Source organism: Ostreococcus tauri (genome assembly GCF_000214015.3).
Source record: "Ostreococcus tauri WGS project CAID00000000 data, contig chromosome 03, whole genome shotgun sequence".
Taxonomy (NCBI): Eukaryota; Viridiplantae; Chlorophyta; class Mamiellophyceae; order Mamiellales; family Bathycoccaceae; genus Ostreococcus; species Ostreococcus tauri.
Window position 1 is genome coordinate 914,232 of NC_014428.2, and position 19,629 is coordinate 933,860.

Here is a 19,629-nt window from a genome sequence, read left to right on the forward strand (position 1 = left end):
TGGGGGGACGGCGGCGGCGTCGACGGCGACGCCGGCGAGTCCGTTCGGGGACGCGGCGTCGGGGAAACCGGCGAGTCCGTTCGGCGCGGAGGCGGCGAAACCGGCGGCGAAGCCGGCGAGCCCTTTCGGTGCGAGCGTGACGCCCGCCGCGGGCGGGAATACGCCAGCGCAGAGTCCATTCGGGGCGGCGGAGGCGCGGTCGCCCTTCGCGGCGGCGCCGGGATCGAACGCGGCGAAGTCGCCGTTCGGCGGCGCGAGCTCGGCGAAGAACCCGTTCAACGAACCCGAAGCCGCGCTTTACGGCGCCGCGCCGGCGAAGAAGAGGGCGTCGAAACCGGTGGTCGAGGAACAAAAGAAATCTTTGCTCGAATCTCTCCCGAGGCCGACTCTCGGCCAGGTTGTCATCGTGCTCTCGTTCACGACCATCATCTCGCTGATGTTGGGCACGTTCTGGGTCGTCGTCAACGCGGGAGGCGTGCACTTTAACGACGCGTGAGTCGAGCCCGCGGAGTCCCTCGAGTTGTAATAGGTCACCACATCGCATAGGTCAAATATTTCAAATATTTCGAATCATTCGTGCTCGTCGTGCAGGCGATTCTCAACGTCTCAGCGCCCGGCGGACTGATGGCCCTGGAGTCCGAGCGCGCACGCGTAATCAAAGGCGTCGCTCGCCGTTTCGGGCTTCCGGCGCACGCGTGGGTCAGCGAGAACGGTATTGATGCGAGCCAGCTGAGACTCGAACTGACGAACGACGCCTTGGCGAAGGAGGAGATCGAGAGAGAGTTGGTGGAGTTCGACGAGCGCTTCGCGCAGGCGCTCGGAAGGAATTTCAAAAATCGCCCTCCGCACGAGCATGGACTTCTCGCGCACTTCGCGCTCGATCGCACTCATTTTAATCGCGTTCACAGACAGCTCGCGATCCAACATTTGCGCCTCGGCGTCGATGCTTCTCAGAAGACATAGTCCGATGGTCGCGTTGAGCGTCGGTCGAGCCGATCGCAATCGTTGGCGCGGAATATCCAACAAACGAAACCGAAGCATCACCGGCCAAACGTCGGATGGTCCACCGTCGTTATCGGTCGAACTCGAATGGATGATGTTCGATTCACTGAGCGCGTCGTGAATCTGAGCGCGAAGCAGAGCTGGAAACACGTCGTCGAATCGCGTACCGGTGAACCGATCGAATCGATTGACGTCGTCGGACGGTGAACTGTCGTGTGTCATTGATCGCGATGAGCTGCTCCTGCGTCCTTTCAGAGACTCTACCGCTGCGAGAGAATCCTGTGATGACGGTACAACTTTTTTCGGTGGCGTGAATCCCGGAGAATCGGTGTCGTCGTCGTCGCTTGAAATGCCGGGTAACGTCGGACGACAACGAATCGCTTTCGATCGAGTGAGCATCGGCTCCGGCGTGCGCTCGTCGTTCGGCTCATCATCCAATTCACGGGCATTTGCGCACGACTTTTCGACGAAATTCAATAACGCGTCGATATCCGACTCGATGGACGGAGCCGACGTCGCGGTCGAACTCCTCGATTCGCCCGAGAGACGCGTCGCGATCGCCGTGTTCGTCGGCGCGACGATCCCCGACTCCAACCGCCACAGCTCCTCGTTCGACGATCGATCCGAGTTATCTAGGTACTGTAACAGCTTATGCTCCGCGTTCTCGCGCCGTTCCGTCGACCGATCGCTCGACGACCGATCGATCTCGCGCGCGCCTCCGCGCGTCGCCTCTCGCAAGCGCTCCGCCGCCGACTCCAACCGCCGCAACGTCCCATCCTCTCGAAGCGCGTCCACGAAATCCACCACGGCGCCGCGTCCCGGATCACCCACCGCCCCTTCCTTCCGCGTTCTCTCCCCCGTCACCGTCTCCGTCGACGCCGCACCATCCGTCGCGCGCGCGCGCGCGTTCGCCTCCGCCGTCCGCCCATCCTCCCGCGTCCGCGTCTCCCCCACGTCCGCCGATCGTTTCGGCGTCCCGCACCGCGCGACGCGCATGATCGCCCCCAAGGTCCGGTCCCATGTCTCGTCCAGCCCTCGCGCGCGGGCGACGCACCGGTACCGGCCCGTCGCGCGATGTGACGATTCGATTCACCGTCGCCGAGACCGCCATCGATTCGCGTGTACGTACTTTCTAGGTGTTTCGTTTTTTTGAAACACCCCCATCGGCCGTCGTCCGCCCCCCGAGCTCGGACGTCCACACTCTCGCCCGCGCGCGTCGCGGGCGCGGACCCGCGGCGTCGACGTCCTCGGCCTCGGCGTCGGCGCCCGACCCGAGCGCGCGCGGTGATCGCACGCGGGCGCGCATCGACGCCGCGCACGCCATGGGCGGACCGAAAGTCTCCGTGGACGTCCCCGACGGTGAGATCGCGCGCGTCGTGATCGGTGACGACGTGTTCGAGGTGAACGATGCGGTGTTGGTGAAAGCGCCGGGGGTGCGCGAGCGGTACGTCGGGCGAATCGTGAGCGTGACGGTTGACAAGGGGGCGGTAAAGGCGAGAATATGTTGGTACTACAGACCGCAGGAGGCGGCGGGGGGGAGGAAACGGTTTCACGGCGTCAAGGAGTTGTTTGCGAGCGATCACTTCGATTGGGTGAGCGTGAACACGCTCGATGCGAAGTGCGAGGTGCACGCGCTGAAAGATTACGTAAAACTCGACGCGGTGACCGAGTACGATTTTTACTCGAGGTTCATGTACAAGAGTTCGGAGGGGAAGTTTAAACCGGAAAAGGTACCGGTGTTTTGTGCGTGCGCGGAGCCGTACAACCCCGATCGTTTCATGGTTCATTGTGAAAAGTGTCACGATTGGTTTCATCCGCAGTGCGTCGGCGAGACGCACGCGAGCGTGTCAAAGGTCAAAGAATGGACGTGTTCGATGTGCCGAGCGGGAAAATCGCCGATGATGTAAACCCGAAGCCGATCACGCACGCGCGGCGTAGCCGAATAGCGATCCCGAATAGTATACTTAGTCTCGCGCGTGCACACGACTTGCTTGAAACGTACAGTGACAGTTTTCAACGTTCATCACCACAAATCGCGCCTTGCGAAGAAGCAAAGGCGCGCTAGTATCTATCTATACTTGCTAGTTGTTTGAGCGATGGGATCTAATATCCATCGCCGATGACTACACCCTGCTCGATGAGCGCTTTGCCCGTCGCCTTCATTCGCGCCGCGAGCTTGCACGCCGCGCGAAGCTTCGCCAGGCGCAGACGCTTCAGTAGCTGTTTTGCGAGGTGAGCGACGCGCGTGTTTCGCGAGTTTTGTAGAGCGTCCACCACCTTGGTACCATCTTCGGCGATCATAGCTCCTTGGTTCTCGGGCGTCAACATCAGGTTGGATAAGGCGCCGATGGCCGCGACTTCAGATCGCACGTCGCCCGTGCGCGCGAGCTTGATGATCCACTTGAGCACTCCTTGTTGAACAAACTTCCGACCGTTCGGTTCGTAGAGGGAAAGTTCAGCGATCGCGAGCGCAGCGAAGCGCGCGACTTCCTGCTGCGGGCTCTTCATCATGAAGAGGCACGAGGAAATGGCGCCGGTGCGACCGGCGAGCGCGCGAAGCTCAAAGTTCGACGCCAAATTCTTCAGACCCATCGCTGCGACTAGTTGCATCTCCGCCATATCTACTCGTTCCGAGGTGTTCATCGCAATGGCGCAAAACAACTGAATCGCACGATGCCTCACCAACGTCTCGCGCAAATTTTTGTTTCTCGCCAGGTGGGCGATGACGAGAGACGCTGCGAGCTTTCTCGTCGGAATCTTATCTCGTGAGAGCTCAAACAGGAAAGGGATGTGTCCTTTCTTCTGCAAAATATCACTGAACGCGTCGTTCATCGCCAGACGCGCCAGGCCGATGAGTGCCCACTTCTCCGTGTCCATGTCGTCTGTCTTGTCGACGAAATCTAAAAGCGTCTTTATCACCTGATCCGGGTTCTTCGCGCTCATGAGAGACGCCACCTCGGGATCATCGGCCATTCTGGCAAACGTAACGACGCAATTTCTCTTCGTCACCACCCCTAATCCCTTCTCAACGATGAGACTCGACATGGATTTATCCAGTCCCTCGTCGCTCGCCAAGTACCGCGTGTCCTCGTGGTTCACAAGCGTCGACAGCGCCCCGCTCGCCGCGGCGCCTAAATTCTTGGCCTTTTTCCCTTTGATGATCCCCACGCATGTTTTAAACATCTCCTTCGTCCCTAACATCGTCGCCGTCTCGTCCGCCATCCCGAGACGCTCCACCAACGCCAACGCCGCAATCTGCACCGGCATTTCCTTAAATTTACACAAACTCGGGAGCGTCTCCTTGACGAACCCACCGTGAGACCTCGCGATGTGTTTCCCGTAACGATGCTCCACCTCCTCCGCGATCCATCCCTCGAGCTCGACCAACCACAGCTTTAACGCGTTCACCTTCCCCGTGCTTCGCTTCCACTTCATGATTTGTTGAATCTTCTCATCCACCTCCTTCTCCGCGATCACCACCTCCTCCTCCTCCTTCGAGCACGTGATGCACGCGACAAAGTCACTCAGCGCGCGCACCATGCGCCGACGGGCGACCCGCATGACGCGCGAGCGCGTCGACGCGTGCCGCGATCGCGTCGCGCATCGTCGAGGTCGTTGGCTTCGAATCGATCCGAGTGTCTCCACGCCGTCTTTGCGCGACGCGCCATGCCGTCGTGGCGCGTCGCGGACGTGCGATCGCTCGCGGACACGCTCACGGACCTCGCGCGCGCGCTCGAGGACGCCGCGGCGGAGGCGAGCGCGCGAGCGGTGGACGACGGCGATGGCGAGCTCGCGCTGAGCGTCGTTCGAGGCACCGCGCTCGCGGGAAACATCGCCGAAGCGCTGGACGCGGCGCTGGAGCGCGTGCGGGAACACGCGGGAGAGGCGTTCGCGGACGTGCGCGCGACGCGCCGGGCGACGAAGAGCGTGATGCGGACGAGGGGCGGTGATGGGGATGACGGATCGGTCGACGCGGAGGGCGACGTGGACGAGACGTTTGAGGATATGTTCGACGCGGAGGGGAAACCGCGACGAGGCGCGGGGCGAGGGATGAGGTACACGCTTCCGGGAATGAACGCCATGGCCATGGGTGAGCTCCGAGGGGTGCTGAAGAAGGTTGGGGTGAAGGCGGCGGCGAGCGAGGGGGACTCGGAGACGAGCGGGATCGAGCAGCGGGCGGAGGAGGCGGCGTTGAGCAGCGGTGCAGAGGCGGACGGCGAGGCGAGCGAGGTGGAGGCGATAAATGGTGATCGTCGCGAGATTACATCGCCGGTGCCGAGCGAGGCGCCAAAGGCGGAGAAGCCGCAGTGGATGATCGAACTTGCGGCTAAAAATGCCGCCAAGCGAGCGGCTCAAAAGCAAGAGCCCTGAATTTTGTAACAACCACGTCTAAGAACCACCGGTAGTAGTACAGAAATCTAAGAAATCTACAAATTACAATGCTATCTACTGGCGTCGCGCGGAGTTGGCGTGGACGAAGGGCGAGAGCGCGCTGGTGAGCCAATGTGCAGCGTCCTCGTCGGCGCATCGCACTACGACCGTCCTTGGCGTCGTGTCCTCGTAAGCGCGCGATGCCTCGTCGTTCGGAGTCGAATACGTCGACGCGCTCGTTCTAAAACGACCGAGCGCCGAGAGCGCGAAGCTGTACGCGCGATCGAGTGCGCTTTGCATCGTCACCGGCTGAGATTGCATCGATTCAACGGCAGTCACGGCGTTGATCGATACGCGATGGCTATCACGAAGGACGCCTGTGATGTCCACAAATCTCACGCTCGACCGAACGTATGGTATCGCTCCCGCATCGCGTGGTCGACTAATAATGAGGAGTTTACCTCCGGTCAAGATGCAGAAGTCGTACGACGGCCACGACATGGTTGCCGCGGCGACGAATTTTTCATCACGTTCGCTCGTCTCTAGTTTCGCAAGCGTCATCCGCCCGATTGCTTCGATGTAATGGTAAGGACGAACAGGGTCCATGTAAGACGTCGGTAGCGGACGTCTCGGCCGCATGTATTCGCTCTCATCGAACGTTTTAATCGCAGCAAACAATCGAAGCCTTCGCGCGCTCAACTCAGAGGCGTCTAAAATCGTCGCCAACACGCGAGTGAACGCGCTCAGTGCGCCTATTGCTGAACCTTCCATCATGCCCCACACGCCACCTATCTCCATACCGGATAAAGGTCCGTCGATAACGTCAAAAATAACTCGCGCGACGGTATCAAACGCGTGTTGAAGTAAAGTTTCACTGACTTTCTTCTGCGAGTCCTCCACCGCACCGAGTCTCCGAGTTTGAAGAGCGAAGCGCCGCTTGCTCTGCGAAGCTTCCAAAGCTTCGAGCCAACCCTCGACGACATCTCTCGCTTGTGATAAGGCCACTTCTCCGGAGTGCGCGAATGCCGCTGTGAGTGCCATGACAACTCGCGGCAACGCTGTGACTGTTGACCCGCTATGGAACTCATTGAACGCCTCAAATATTTCTTCCCACAATCGTTTTGGATCACCGAGCAAAGAATTGTGCGCCCACAAGGAGCTCGCAAGGACGACAGCCTCTCTGCTGAAATGCCTCGCGGCCATTGCGCCAACATCTGCCGCCATTAGCGAAGGTTGGTTCATATGAAAACCTTTCATGCGAAGGCGCGCTCGGTCGACCCCAGCGAGAGAGCGAATGGCGATGGGTAGCCCCGGTAATCGGGAAAACGACAAGATGAGTTCCACATCATTGATGATTAGTTCCTGCAGGTAAACCGATGTGAGTGCGCTCATGGTTTCACCTTCTTGTTGACGCTTGTTCGATCCCTTGCTCTTCCCCTTGTTCGGTTTCGCTGGCGGTAGAAGAAGTTCGGCATGCCTCATGCACGGTTCGATCGCCAATGGTATTACGTCGATGAGTTCATCGTGTATGTCAATGAACGCCGGAGCCAAATCAATCTTCAATGAACGCACAACTGGTAAGCCGTTCATTCTATGCATCCAACCGTGAACTTGAAGTTCCATGGCCTCGCGAGCACTCTGATGTCGCTCCGGTATATCCAAGACAATGGGCCGTTTTGCTCGCGTGCTCGTATGATCCACTCGAATGTGCTTAACACGAAGAGCGCTCTTGAACTCTGAGCCATCTGTGATGGTCTTCACGGCCACATCGCTCATCCGTGCGTACATGAGCTCTTCGTGACCGTGAAGCATACTCATGCCAATCCAATTGCATTTCAGCGAAAAATCAACCTGCGGGTTGTCGCGTTCGACAGATTTCGGTCGCAAGATTGGACGCTCGGGTGTTGTAGACACACGTGTGCCGAGCGCATCCTCAATTATTACGGAACACATCGGACCCTCTCTCGTCACCGTGATTCGCAAACAGTTTCGATCCGTGGTCACGACGCTGTACGATATCTCGCGCGAGACATCCAGAGATATTGGCTCTCCTAAAGGGAGTTCACCGTAACCAATGACCAGGGCACGCGGTAGAGACGAATCCTCTATCATACGTTCGTCGCTCTCTTTCGGACCCAGGCGCAACTGATCACCACTTGTGCCGAGCTGATGATACCAAATCTCAACGTTTGAGTGATTCTCAATCGTGTGCATGCCAAGGATACCGTCGATCTCAGTCGGCCGCGCTATGCGTATCGTGAAGGAACTGTCGTCGTTCTCGAGAATGGAGACGGTGATGGTTTCCGTGTGCATGCTGCTATTTACGCCGATGTGATGCATCTTCAGAATGGACGCCACGTGATCCGGAACAATCACAGGCTTAGACCACTCGAACACCCCCTTTTCCGGTCGAAACATGACAATTTTTGACTTTTTCCCTCTCCAATCGAACCATTTCAGAGGCCTAGTCGTTCGAGCAGGCAGTAGCTCGACATGCTCGGTGCCACCGTGTCGTATCCAAATCGCTTCGTCAAGCGTACTTTTGATGAGAAACTTTGGTCGAATATCGAGTTTTGCAGTGTCATACATTTTCTCCGTTGTAGCGACGCTAGATGTAGCGATGAAACGATGCTCACACACGTCAGCGCTGCTCTCAGAAGGAACTGATATCTCAATGGGAACGCCGTCGGGGCTGATCCTGAACGGCCTACTCCAAAACCGGGATGCCTTGAGACGAATGCGCACACGTGGACGATGAGTGATTTTTTTTCGCCAGTGCGCAGAGCTCCCTAGAATACTCACTCGCGTCGCGACGCCATTGTCACCTTTGTCGTAGAATTCTGACCTTTGCACGACAGATGGCGTTGAATGCTGTCCAGGTGTCGTTGGAGTGACGAAATTTATTGATTCAGCATTCAAACGCAACGAAGATTGCCTCAGTAACACTGGACTCGCGTCCGTGAACACAGTTGAGGAACGTGAGCTTGAAAGCTGCGGTAACGCCTGATTTTGAGCCAGTCGAGCGAACGGTGACACCGGTGGCGGCGTCTCAAAATTCTCTGCGTCTTCCTCGAAAAGACGCAGTGGCGTGCTCGTTAGCTTGCCTTGCTGCGTCTGAGGGATCATCTCATTCGATTCGGCTTCACGCAGTAGTGTAGAATCTTCCGCTTTAATCCCGTGCAGCATGTCTTCGAGCACGATCGCACATGATGTCGCATTGAGGATAATCAATGGCGCGGCGCAGTGCAAGGTTCGTACTTGCGTCACGTCGTCTATTGAAAATGCAAACCGAAGTGAAACCGCTGCGAAAGAATCCTGACTTCCTTTGCGATCCACTGGCTTCGCGTCGCGGTCAATGTGATATATTTCACCGTTTGAGCGTCGTTTGGCAGTCTTCAGAGCCTGCGTGTACTCAGGCACGATTAGATCCTCACACGTCTCGTAGCCGATGATTTGCGCTGTCACCGTCGCCGACCAAGTTGGATGAAGAGTGGTGAAAAGGACGGACTCACCTGGACTCACCACGCGGGATTCAGTTATCATATCGTGCTTAAAGGCATTCTTCGAACAGCACGTTACGACGAGCTGTAGCGGCAGCGCGTTGACGATCCTCAGTGGTGAGCACAAAGCGAGTTGCACCCGTTTGAACTCTTCGCTGCGAGTCACGACGAGTGCGCACGTGTACGGCTTGGAAGATTCAACCTCTTGCGCACTAGCTGTTGAGCATAGCGACGCAGCTATCGCACCATCGTTGGTTATGAGATCATTGAAGGTGAATGCGGTGCTCCAGTGATGTTGATGCCGTGGTCCCGAACTGCCGCCACAGAGTCGCGGCGACTGACTGGTAGCTGATTTCTTCCCGCGTTGCAAAGGACTGAGAAATGGCGATCCACCTAATGAATCGCCCACGTCGGCATCCACAGCAGAAATGTCGCCAAAATCCTCAAAATCCTCGTCAAGTGACATCGCACGCCACTGCACTTTGCGATATTTGCACAAAGGTATGGGAAGCCAGGCACTCTCGCCCGGGAAAATCGGTCCAAAAATCGTCGACGGGAGAGCGACACTGTGCTGAAAGCACATCACGATTGGAAAGCTCGTACCATTCAAGATCGAGACGTCAGATCGGAGAAGCAATTCGTAACGGTTCACTCTGGTTGAACATGGGCCGATCTCGGCGATGATCCGTGTGCTCGAACCGTCCTCGAGATGAGCTGCATATTCTAATAACCTGCGCTCCTCATCCATTCCTCCATGGAGGGAAATCGGTTCAGCATCGACGTCCACTGTTTTGAATTCCACAGACACGTGGGGTACGGGTTCCTGCGCAGTGTCTTGTCCATGTCCACCATCAACATCGTCGTCATCGATGGGGGACGCCCAATAAGATGCACCACATTCGAAGACTCTGTGTTGATCAACCCGATACTTCTCCTCGCGTTTTGCAAAGCGCATCAGTTGAGTGTCGCCGGCGACAGTTGTACCCTCTCCGGCATGCGTGATCGCACCATCACGAACGTAAGACAACCCGTAATCGACGTCAAAACCCGTGACGTTCGTCATCTGATACGAGCATGGTCCAAAAGAGGTAGAGTGCTCAAGATCTGCTATTGCTGTCTGCGCTGATTCTACGACAACTTGCGCCTTAAGCAGGGCTTCGACAACACTTGGTGAAACAGTCACATCCAACCCAGAAGCGACTGACACAGTGACCGAAGTCGGCTGAAACTCAGTGGTCATTTTAGTTGAGACGAGAAACGGCGTCGATTCGATGATTGGCTCCCACGCTGCTTTTACTGGATGTAGATAATCAACCTCCGCGTGAACGTTGACATTGATATCCGCTCCCAAGTTAGAGCTCCTCATCTCTGCTCGCATGTTGGTCATCATAGCTTGCACGATTGGCACGCTGCGATGCACTTGAGAGTATTCAAGACACGCAGTGATGACATCGACGCGTAAGGAAGCCTCGAAAATTTTCGAAGAAGCGCTCTGAGGCAGTGCGTCATACGCTTCAATCGCCTGCGCCGTGGCGGGCTGGGCCATGACCAGCTCTGCAATTTCTATGAGAAGATGCAGCGAGATTTCATTCGCGTGAGCACTCACGCTCTCAGCAGTGACTTCAAATTTTGGAACAACCTCGCTTGTGCAATACGATGAGGACGTCGCAGGCACATTAATCTGAGTTTCCAATCCGGTGACCTCCGCGAGCGTGAACATTACGGAAGAGTCCTCTTGGTCCTGTTCATCTTTGCAGTATCCCGTCTCGAGCTTGAACTCTTGAAGGAAAAACGTCGCCTGAATTGTCGAGCCAAGTACAAATTCATGCAATCCAACCGCTTGTCTCGTTCTCAGTCGTATCATGCGCAGTGGCGCGTGTCTTTCAAGCTCCGATCGCCATGGCAGTTGGAAGGTCCACATGCCAGTGCTCAACTCGGCAGTTATCGATGGACTGCGTTCTACATCGACCCTCGAAGTTGTGCCCATCGGTGACGAATTCTGTTCTGGAAGCGATCGAGAGATGCTGGTACAAACGTTAACGGCAGCAATAATGTACGGGGCGTTGAATTCAACAACTCCATCGCCGATATGTACTTCCACCTTGATTTCTTCTCGCATCTCTGTACGAGAAATGCCTTCAGCGACTACTTTCAAGGCGTCGTGCGTCTTGTCGTTCAACTTGATCACGCTAAACGGTCGATCTCGATTGCTTCGCGTCGTTACATCGACGCCTGCGGAGTCGATATTCAACTCTATTTTCACTGCTTTGTCGTGTGCATCGATACGCGTGGCCACATCAGAGAATATAACAGCCACTTCATCCTCGTCCTTAGCGCTCAGCTTGACACTCTTAACGCTCAAATCCAAGTTAGGAAGAGAAGAAATGATGCCCGCGTTAGTATTGGATTTCGGTGAATCGATCGACAACGACGGTATCTGAGGAACAGTCTGCATGATTGCGACCAATCTTCGTGTGCTCTCAGGCGTCACTTCAAGTGCGATCGATCCAATACGCACACTCGTGGTCTCTTTCGTGCCAACTGAATGCTGCGCGCGTACTTCTTCGACATCAAACAATAGCATTTGTGAGCGCACGTTTAGAATAGAGAGGAGCATTCTATGAAGCTCGAGCTCGACGTGCGTCACGTTGCCACAAATTTCCATAGCGTGCGTCGTCAGAATGAGAGCATCTGTTTCATCGGACTCCTCGAAGAGTTTGAAGCACATCGGTTCTATCGTACCGCGTAAGAAACCCGCTCCAGTGTCGGGAATATCGAATGTCTCAACCGAACTCCATGCCTTTTCAAACTCACTTTGAATTGGACAGCATTCATGCATACGAGGACATAGAACCAAGTCGCCCTCGATTGTGCGAATTCCTTTCGTTTGGAAAGCCATATCGGAGAGCATGTTCAACATCTGCCTCGTGCATCGCGCCTCAATCGTACCAACTTCAATGATTCCGGCGACTCGTGAGCACACATTTGCCTTCATGAATGGCGACGAGCACTTTAAAAGCGCTGTTCTCTCAAAGCCTGATACGTGCTCACCAGAAAGCTGACCAATCGTCGACTTCATTCTCCAATCATTCGACGAACCTTTCATCGCTACGTTAACATCTGAGATGACGTATTCCAGACGGTCGTCTCCGCTCTTGAGACTCACCTTGATCTTTGGTACCTCGAACTTGACTGCGGAATCGACGGGCGCCGGTGTCGTCGATGAGGATGATGACGAAGGCGCGACGTCTGAAAAAACCGCAACGGCGTGCAACAAAGCAGCCATGCTCTCTGGAGTGAACTCGAGCTCTAAAGGGCCGAGGTTAACCATTGTCGTATCAGAATCGAACAAGGTGATGTCGTTCACTAGCGTCATTTTCACGTCTGACACAATCGGCATTGGGGCGTTGGACGCGCTCGCCCAAGCGCCGTCTACGCGCGCGAAAGTGCGAGTGCGCAGAGCGAGCGCATTCACGTTTTCGAAATCGGAGGTCGAACTCTCCTCCACTAGCTTATCAAAAACGTCTTCACGCGACAGCAAACCGTTTTGCGTGCACAACACAAACTTCTCGACTCCGAAGGCCAAGGCTCCAGAGATGTCATTCTCTGTCTTGAAGCGACTGACAGGTTTCGACGAAATAATAATCAACGGAGAGTCAACCTCGATCAGAGTCGGACTTGCTACTAACCCTGATCCGAGTGATTCAATGATTCCCAATCTACACTGTGGTGAGTGGCTGTTAAGCGCAAGTGCGGAATTTTTGAAGGCCGTGGCGAAAGGTGTATCAAGCGCATTCATCATGGACATCAATACTCGAATAGTACTCGGCTGAACCACGATGGCGTGTGGTGAAAGTTTGACGTGAGTACTCATGAGGACGTCGAGATCTGGGCACGAGTCTGGGTTCAACTTGACCACAACTGCTGGGCGCGCGTCGTCGCCGTCGACGACACGTGCCCATATCATTTTCCCCACGCGGTCGTTGCTCAAATCCTCGCCGTGAACCTGGTCCACGGTGAGTACGGTTTCACTCAAAACGCCGTCGACGTCATTCACTAGCGGACCGTGATTCAACGAAATTCCACGTGCGGTGAACCTGACTCTATTCGACATTGATTGATCGCACATTGTCACGGAAACACCAGGAATTACAATCGTTGCTTCAGGTTTGAATTCATCATGGGACACCTCGCTAGAGCGGCTGAGACTAGGAAATCTCATGTAGCCATACGCTTTGGACAGATAACCCGTACCTTTCGCGTACACATAACTCGAGAAATTCGATGAAGATGTCGACGTGTTGGTGGACGTGCGAGGACGCCGGACATCTTCACTCGTGCCAAAAATTTGCGACGCACTGTACATGGTGTGCTCTGACGGAAGCCAACTATCCATCTCTGAGTCTCCTCCTTTCCTCCGTTTCGCCGCTTCAACTTCGGCGAGTTGGGTGATATAAACAAGATCGTATTTGCTGAGCCCAGCCTCAAAACTTTGTAGATGTTTCGGCATCGCCACCTCCTTTCCGAGCGAACGCTCGGCGTGTATTTCGATGTAGGATTTTAGATGTGCCTTCGCGCGCCGCATCGTTTCCAAGACTCGAGCTCTATGTCGCTTTCCGCGCGGTACCGTAGCTCTGACTGCGTATCTCCACCAATCAACTGGATTTTTGGTCTTCGGCCTCCGCTCGCCGTGAGCCCTCCTCTTCGCCCACATTTCCATGTCGTCCATCGCAAGTTGCACCATCTTCACCTGAGACGCGCTAACAAGTGCCTCTAATTTATCCTTAACGTCCATCTTCACGACATACACCGACGCATTGGGATGCTCATATCGCTCTCTCTTCGGTCTCTTGTGCAAGTGCGCATCCATCCTAAGTCGAGCATCCGGCCCGATAACGACTCCCGAGGACCCGCCACCGTCATTCACGATTACCGACAACCCATTCAATTCCACCCTCTTCCGTGTGTCGCCGCTGAACATGATCTTAGTCACTCCCTTGAATCGCTTTGAGGCGCGAACGCCGCTCAATTCTCCATCGCCGTCCTCATCATCGGCTCTGCTCGACGTCGACGTCGACGTCGACGTCGTCATCGACGCACTTCGAATCGAAACGTTCCTCCAACCCACCTGAATGACCCCTCGACGCGAACCTCTGGTTCTAAACGTCACACTCCCGGCGGCGCTCTCGAAAGATAACCGCTCGAGCGCCGCCGCCGCTATCGCTTTCGACACCCCCCCGCTCGTCTCGGCCTCCACCCTGGACGCTAAATCCCTCGCTATTTCCTCCATAATCTTTTCCCTCGCGTCTCTCCTGCTCAAGAGCTCATCGTAATCCACGTCGTCGTCCCCTTCGCTCGCCTGTTCGAGCTCGCACTCGACGCCGTCCACCTTGACGACGATCGAATCTCTCGCGAACGGCCTAAACGCGATCTCCAACACCCGCACCCGCACCTTGACCACGTTACACGGCAACGCGAGTCCATCGAGCGCGTCTTTGCGCAGCGTCACGTCGCTCAGGCGAAGTTTTCGTCCGAGCAAACTCGCGTGGACATTCTCCTTGGATATTCCGTCGACGTAGTGCCGCAACACGCGCGCGATCAAGGGCGCGAGCGCGGTGTGGAGACCGATCATCGCTTTGATTCCGTCCACCGGCTCGGTCGAGGACGACCGCACGAGCGCCCGCGGGCGCGCAGTGCGGCGCGCGCAGAGGGCAATTTGGTTCTGTCCGCGCGTCGACGAGACGGGACGAAGCGCGAAGACGTGACGTGGACGCGATGGGAACACGACTCGGGGGACTCGAATGCGTCGGACAATGGGTGTGGTGATAAATTAGGTGGGAACGGGCGACCCTTGGGGCGCGCGCTCGGACTCGCCCTCCTTGGGCGCGACGCGCTCGTCGACTTCGCGGTCGGAGAGCGGCGGAGGAACCTTACCCTTGGCGACGTCGTATCCCATTCGTCGCTCGCGCGGGACGGGACCGGTCGAGATGATGCTGTACGTCGCGTTCAGGACGTCGTACCTGGACGTGGTGAGCATGCGATTGGCGAAGACGGCGGCGCTGAGTCGCTTGGTGTAATCCTTACCGTTCATGGTGTCGCCCGGAGCGACATCGATGTCCTGCATCCGAACGTCGAACGCGTTGTCCACGAGCGTGAGCGCGTAATCACCACCGTACGCGACGCCCATCGGCCCGTTCCCGCGAAGCTCACCGGTGCGAACGATGGTGTACGTCCATCCGTCGGCGACGCCGCCCGGCTTTATCGTCTTCGCCGCGCGCGTCACAATCGCCTCCTCCGCGGCGACGCACTCGTCCAGAGGCGCCCCACCGCGAAACGTCTTTCGATTCATGTACTTGAACGGATTTTCATCTCGCCGCTCGACCCCCACGCGCGAGATCAGGATCACTCTACGAAGCTTTGGATACGCCCCCGCGTCGACCCGCGTCGCGAACGCGTCCACGCTCTCCCTCAAACGCCTCGACGTCTCCTCGGCAAATATCACGCACGTCACCTCCTTTTCAACCCCTCTTATCTCCTCGCTCCCCTCTCGCATCACGATCACTTCGGATTCCTCGAGCAACGCCAGCGTCCCCGCGTGCGGATACGTCAACTCCGCGCTCCGCGCGTCTCTCGGGTTCGCGATCCCCTCGAACGCCTCGCCCGGCATCGACGCGATCACTCGCACGTCCGCGCTCCCATCGTTCACGCGCAATCGATTCGCCGCGCACTGCGCCAGGCGTTCGAGCGCGCCCGAGACGACGACGACGTCTCGCGCCGGGTCCAACACATTCGTTCGCACCCCTCGCGCGCGCGAACGCGCGCGTCGTCGTCCCGCCCGTCGCGTCGACGTCACCGTCGTCGCGCCCGTCGCCGTCGTCGTCGACATCGCGCGCGCGCGCGCGAGGGACGGCAGAGCGCGACGGGATGTCGCGTCCATCGCCCGTTCGCGCGTCGGCCCGTGGACCACGCGCGCGCGCTCGAGCGCGCGCGAGCGCGCGCGAGGGCGCGTTCGAGTGCGCGTCGCACCCGCGGTGCGCCGGGTGCGCGCGCGTGGACGCACCGTTGGACCCGGAGGTGTTGACGCGCGTTCGCGCGTACTTTGGTGATGACCACGTCACGTTTCGAGGGTCGTCCACGCGCTGGCGGTGTAAAGCGAAGCTCGCGGTGCGGGAGGATGATCACGGGGTGTCGCTCGGGTTGTTCGCGCGCGGGACGCACGATGTGGTGGCGATGGAGACGTGCGCGGTGTCGCATCGCGCGGTGGACCGGGCGGCGGCGTTGACGCGGGAGACGTGTCGGGCGATGGGCGTCGAGGCGTACGACGAGTCGAGCGGACGGGGGGAGCTGCGATACGTGCAGGTGGTGGTGCAGGGGGTGTCGAGTGCGGGTGCGCGGAATCCGTCGAGGGATGGTGAACGCGCGCGCGCGTCGATTTCGCTGGTGTGGAACGCGAGCGAAATGACGAAGCGCGTAGAGGATGTGTGCGACGATTTAGCGAGGAGAGGAGGGCGTGAATTCGTGCACGGGGTGTGGGTGAATTTGCAGGATGCGCGGACGAACACGATATTTAACGACCGAGGGTGGACGCACGTGCGCGGCGAGCGGTTGACGTCGTTGGCGACGCCGGATGGGACGCCAATTTATTACCTTCCGGGAAGTTTTATGCAAGCGAACGCGGAGGCGTACGGTGCGCTGTTAGAACGCATGCCTCGCCACGTTCCGCGCGGCGCCCGAATCACCGAGATGTACGCCGGAACGGGGGCGATTGGCTTCTCGCTCCTGATGAACGCCGAGCTCGACGTGCAAAGTCTTCGATGCGTTGAATCGTCGTCCGCGGTGAAAGAGGCGTGGGAGCGAACGCGTGATGAACTACCTAGTGGCGTGAAGTCTAAAGCGAGTCTGCGAGTCGAAAAGGCGGACAGAGTTGTCGTGGAATCGACGAAGGACTGCGACGTGCTCATCGTCGATCCGCCTCGTAAAGGTTTGGGCGCGACGGTTCGGTCCGCCCTGACGAGCGACACGTTGAGCGCCGACTTGAAGGTACTCATGTACGTCTCGTGTGGATTCGATTCTTTCCAGCGCGATGCGGACGAGTTAATACGAAGCGGAATGTGGCGGTTGGCGCACCACGAGTCTTTCATTTTCTTCCCGGCGACGAATCACGTCGAGGTGTTTGCCGTGTTCGAACGCGCTTAGACGACGGCGTGGACGGTGAACGGTAGATTAGGTGGTAGCTGTACATATTATCATGAATCGGATCTATTGGCATTCTTGCCCTCACGCACCCTGACGCGGACGAAGAACGAAGATGTTCGGATGCAAACCTAGGCAGCCCGTCACTTGCGCGCACAGCGTGGCGCTTCGGTGCACGAGAATAAACAGCGTCGCTCCCAAGAGAATACCGCCCAAGAACATGTTTCCGGCGGGTACACACGTCGTCAAAGAAACGATGGCAAGGTTGAGCCAGTTAAATAAAGGCCAATCGGGGTCGGAGACGCGGATTCGCATGATGCTCATCTCCGCCTCGGCGAACAGAAACATACTCGTCGCGTGCGCGAGAGGCAGATTCGGCGCGTGATACAGGCAAAATCCATGAAACAACTCCTGCGACACGCAGAAGATCGCGATACGAGTTGGACTGCGGTACTTTGGCCAATGTGGGGGAGTATCCTTCGCCGTGACAGTCCTGTAGAAGGTTCTCGCACGCTGCGTCGCACCGAAGATGGCCGCCACGTCAAAGAACGTGCGAACGGCGCCTCTGTTTCCAATGAGTGGAATCCCGATCTGCACCGAGTTCATCACATCGCTGCCAACGTATGCGAAAACGAGCATGCTCAGTTGCAGGCAGATTTGCATCTCCTGCACGTCGAACAGCGTATTCACGGGTAAGAGCCCGGTGTACGTGCTTGAAATCGTGTCGACGGTGAAAAACACGCGCGCGCCCGTCATGATGGCAATCGCGAGTATTTTCCCCTCGTCTGTCGATACTCCGGCGGCCAATAAATCCGCGAATACGACGCCGTACACGCACGTGCACACCGCGTCGCACCCGTGATCGACAACTTCACCCAACGGCGACCCGCTCTTCGTCCGCCGAGCCTGCTTCCCGTCGATACCGTCCGCCGTCTGATAGGCGAACAGGCACAACGCCCCCAAAACGTACGTCCACGTCGGCGCGGTATGCGTCAACATCGGACTCATCGCCCAGATGAGCCAGTACGTCGCGATCACGAACATCAACCCTCCAAATGTCAGCGCGTTCGGCGCCACCCACGTCGGGCACCACTTCTCCACCACGTGCGTCCACCACCGCTCGAGAAACCACCGCTCGAACGTCGACGACGGCGGTGATCGATATTTATACGAGTGTACCTGCGCGCACGTGCGCTCGGACGCCCCCACGTGCGCGCGGTGGTTCGCGTACGGCGCCGTGTCTGGCTCAGACGCACCGCTCGTCTTCGAGTCGGCGGCGAAACATCGCGCGTGCTCGTTCGATCCGTCGTGACCACCGCGCGTGAGGACGTCCAAACGAGCGCGACGGATGCGCGTGATCGGCATCGATGCGCGCTTCGGTCGAAAAGAGTGGAGCGAGAGGCACGGAGTGGCGATGGATGTGGCGACCGCGAAGTGAGCTAATCAATCATCTTGCGCCGCGAGAGCTACGAGCACTAAATACCGACGAAATCGGCGTAATCCGGGCAGAGACGACGACAGAATCTAAACAAGCGCATCGCTTCCATCGCATCGCCGTTGGATTCGGCCTCCATGGCGCGCTGATGCAGCGCGTACGCTTCGAGGCCGACGGCGTCGGCGAACGCGGGCGGCTGCCGAGAGTACATGACGTCCGTGCGAATGAGAAGTTTGATCGATCCCTCGCCCACGGGCGCGCCCTCGTGCGGTATGTCCTGACGAAACACGAGCGCACTCCCCTGTTCACACGGCGCGGCGTCGACGATCCACTCTCTCGGCCATCGAAACCGCTCGGCGTCGTCGCGTATGAATTGGCATCGCTCGGCGCCTTTGGGAGGCGCGAACATCACCGTTTCACCGCCCTCGTCGCAATCATTCAAATAAATCAAAACACTGTAGAACGATCGCGTGTTAAAATCCACCACCGTCGCCCCGTCCGTGTGCGGGGAGAAGTGCCCTCGAGAGGCGTATCGATTAAACAACAGGTGCTCGTTCACGCCCGTCGCCACCCACTTCCCGCGCGCGCCAGCCCCGTGCGTCTCATCGCACGTGATCTCGATCTCGCTCGTCACGTGCGGCCTCAACCGCTCCCACAACTCACTCGCGATCGCCGTCGATCGAACCTCCACCGTATCCGCGTTTCTGAACGCCGCGTTCGCCGCGTCGCCGTGCCAAAACGTGTATCCCGCAGCCGTCGCCGCGCGCGTCAACCGCACGCACTCCTCCGCCTCGCACACGTTTCCCACGACGTACGCGTCCAACGGCGACGCGCACCGTCGCACTCGCCCGCTCGCGTCGATTCCCGACCTCGCGCGCGTCTCCATCGCCCGTTCAAAGTCGTCGACATTCTTCGCGCACGGTTTCTCCACCGGCGTCACGCTCCTCGCCTCCGGGCGCACGAACGTCGACATCTCGCGCGCGCGCGTCGTCCGTCCGCGTCCGCGCCCGCGTCGTCGTCCGCGCGCGCGTCGAAGGCGTCGTTCGCGCGCGTCGATGTCGCGTCGCTCGTGATTTTTCATCCACCCGCGCGCCGACGGCAGCGCGCGACGCGGCGTGGACGACGACC

At 57.9% G+C, this 19,629-nt stretch overlaps 10 protein-coding genes across 10 annotated transcripts in view; 4 read left to right on the forward strand and 6 right to left on the reverse strand.

Annotated features, from left to right (window-relative positions):
* OT_ostta03g05510 (unnamed product) overlaps positions 1–496 on the forward strand; it is a gene marked incomplete at both ends in the record, with an annotated part of 579 nt that extends 83 nt beyond the window's left edge. Inside the window, one exon of the mRNA XM_003078409.2 lies at positions 1–496. This exon is cut by the window's left edge and continues 83 nt beyond it. Coding sequence (XP_003078457.2) covers positions 1–496 — 496 coding nt within the window.
* Positions 497–606: 110 nt separating this feature from the next.
* On the reverse strand, positions 607–1,998 carry OT_ostta03g05520 (unnamed product; the record flags this gene model as incomplete). The annotated part of the gene is made up of 1 exon (XM_003078410.2): positions 607–1,998. The coding sequence occupies one exon, from the start codon at positions 1,996–1,998 to the stop codon at positions 607–609; it is 1,392 nt and encodes a 463-aa protein (XP_003078458.2).
* A 326-nt stretch (positions 1,999–2,324) lies between these two features.
* Positions 2,325–2,909, forward strand: OT_ostta03g05530 (Zinc finger, PHD-finger; the record flags this gene model as incomplete). Its single annotated transcript, XM_003078411.1, has 1 exon — positions 2,325–2,909. One exon carries the CDS (start codon positions 2,325–2,327, stop codon positions 2,907–2,909), a length of 585 nt encoding a protein of 194 aa, XP_003078459.1.
* Positions 2,910–3,105: 196 nt separating this feature from the next.
* On the reverse strand, positions 3,106–4,563 carry OT_ostta03g05540 (Armadillo-type fold; the record flags this gene model as incomplete). The annotated part of the gene is made up of 1 exon (XM_022984929.1): positions 3,106–4,563. One exon carries the CDS (start codon positions 4,561–4,563, stop codon positions 3,106–3,108), a length of 1,458 nt encoding a protein of 485 aa, XP_022838645.1.
* Positions 4,564–4,668: 105 nt separating this feature from the next.
* Positions 4,669–5,373, forward strand: OT_ostta03g05550 (unnamed product; the record flags this gene model as incomplete). Its single annotated transcript, XM_003078413.1, has 1 exon — positions 4,669–5,373. The coding sequence occupies one exon, from the start codon at positions 4,669–4,671 to the stop codon at positions 5,371–5,373; it is 705 nt and encodes a 234-aa protein (XP_003078461.1).
* Positions 5,374–5,448: 75 nt separating this feature from the next.
* Positions 5,449–14,505, reverse strand: OT_ostta03g05560 (Vacuolar protein sorting-associated protein 13A N-terminal domain; the record flags this gene model as incomplete). Its single annotated transcript, XM_022984930.1, has 1 exon — positions 5,449–14,505. The coding sequence occupies one exon, from the start codon at positions 14,503–14,505 to the stop codon at positions 5,449–5,451; it is 9,057 nt and encodes a 3,018-aa protein (XP_022838646.1).
* A 198-nt stretch (positions 14,506–14,703) lies between these two features.
* OT_ostta03g05570 (NAD(P)-binding domain) lies at positions 14,704–15,759 on the reverse strand (the record flags this gene model as incomplete). The annotated part of the gene is made up of 1 exon (XM_003078414.2): positions 14,704–15,759. One exon carries the CDS (start codon positions 15,757–15,759, stop codon positions 14,704–14,706), a length of 1,056 nt encoding a protein of 351 aa, XP_003078462.2.
* A 38-nt stretch (positions 15,760–15,797) lies between these two features.
* Positions 15,798–17,069, forward strand: OT_ostta03g05580 (unnamed product; the record flags this gene model as incomplete). Its single annotated transcript, XM_003078415.2, has 1 exon — positions 15,798–17,069. One exon carries the CDS (start codon positions 15,798–15,800, stop codon positions 17,067–17,069), a length of 1,272 nt encoding a protein of 423 aa, XP_003078463.2.
* An 81-nt stretch (positions 17,070–17,150) lies between these two features.
* On the reverse strand, positions 17,151–18,431 carry OT_ostta03g05590 (CDP-alcohol phosphatidyltransferase; the record flags this gene model as incomplete). Its single annotated transcript, XM_022984931.1, has 1 exon — positions 17,151–18,431. One exon carries the CDS (start codon positions 18,429–18,431, stop codon positions 17,151–17,153), a length of 1,281 nt encoding a protein of 426 aa, XP_022838647.1.
* A 110-nt stretch (positions 18,432–18,541) lies between these two features.
* OT_ostta03g05600 (Oxoglutarate/iron-dependent dioxygenase) lies at positions 18,542–19,474 on the reverse strand (the record flags this gene model as incomplete). Its single annotated transcript, XM_022984932.1, has 1 exon — positions 18,542–19,474. The coding sequence occupies one exon, from the start codon at positions 19,472–19,474 to the stop codon at positions 18,542–18,544; it is 933 nt and encodes a 310-aa protein (XP_022838648.1).
* Positions 19,475–19,629: the final 155 nt, after the last annotated feature.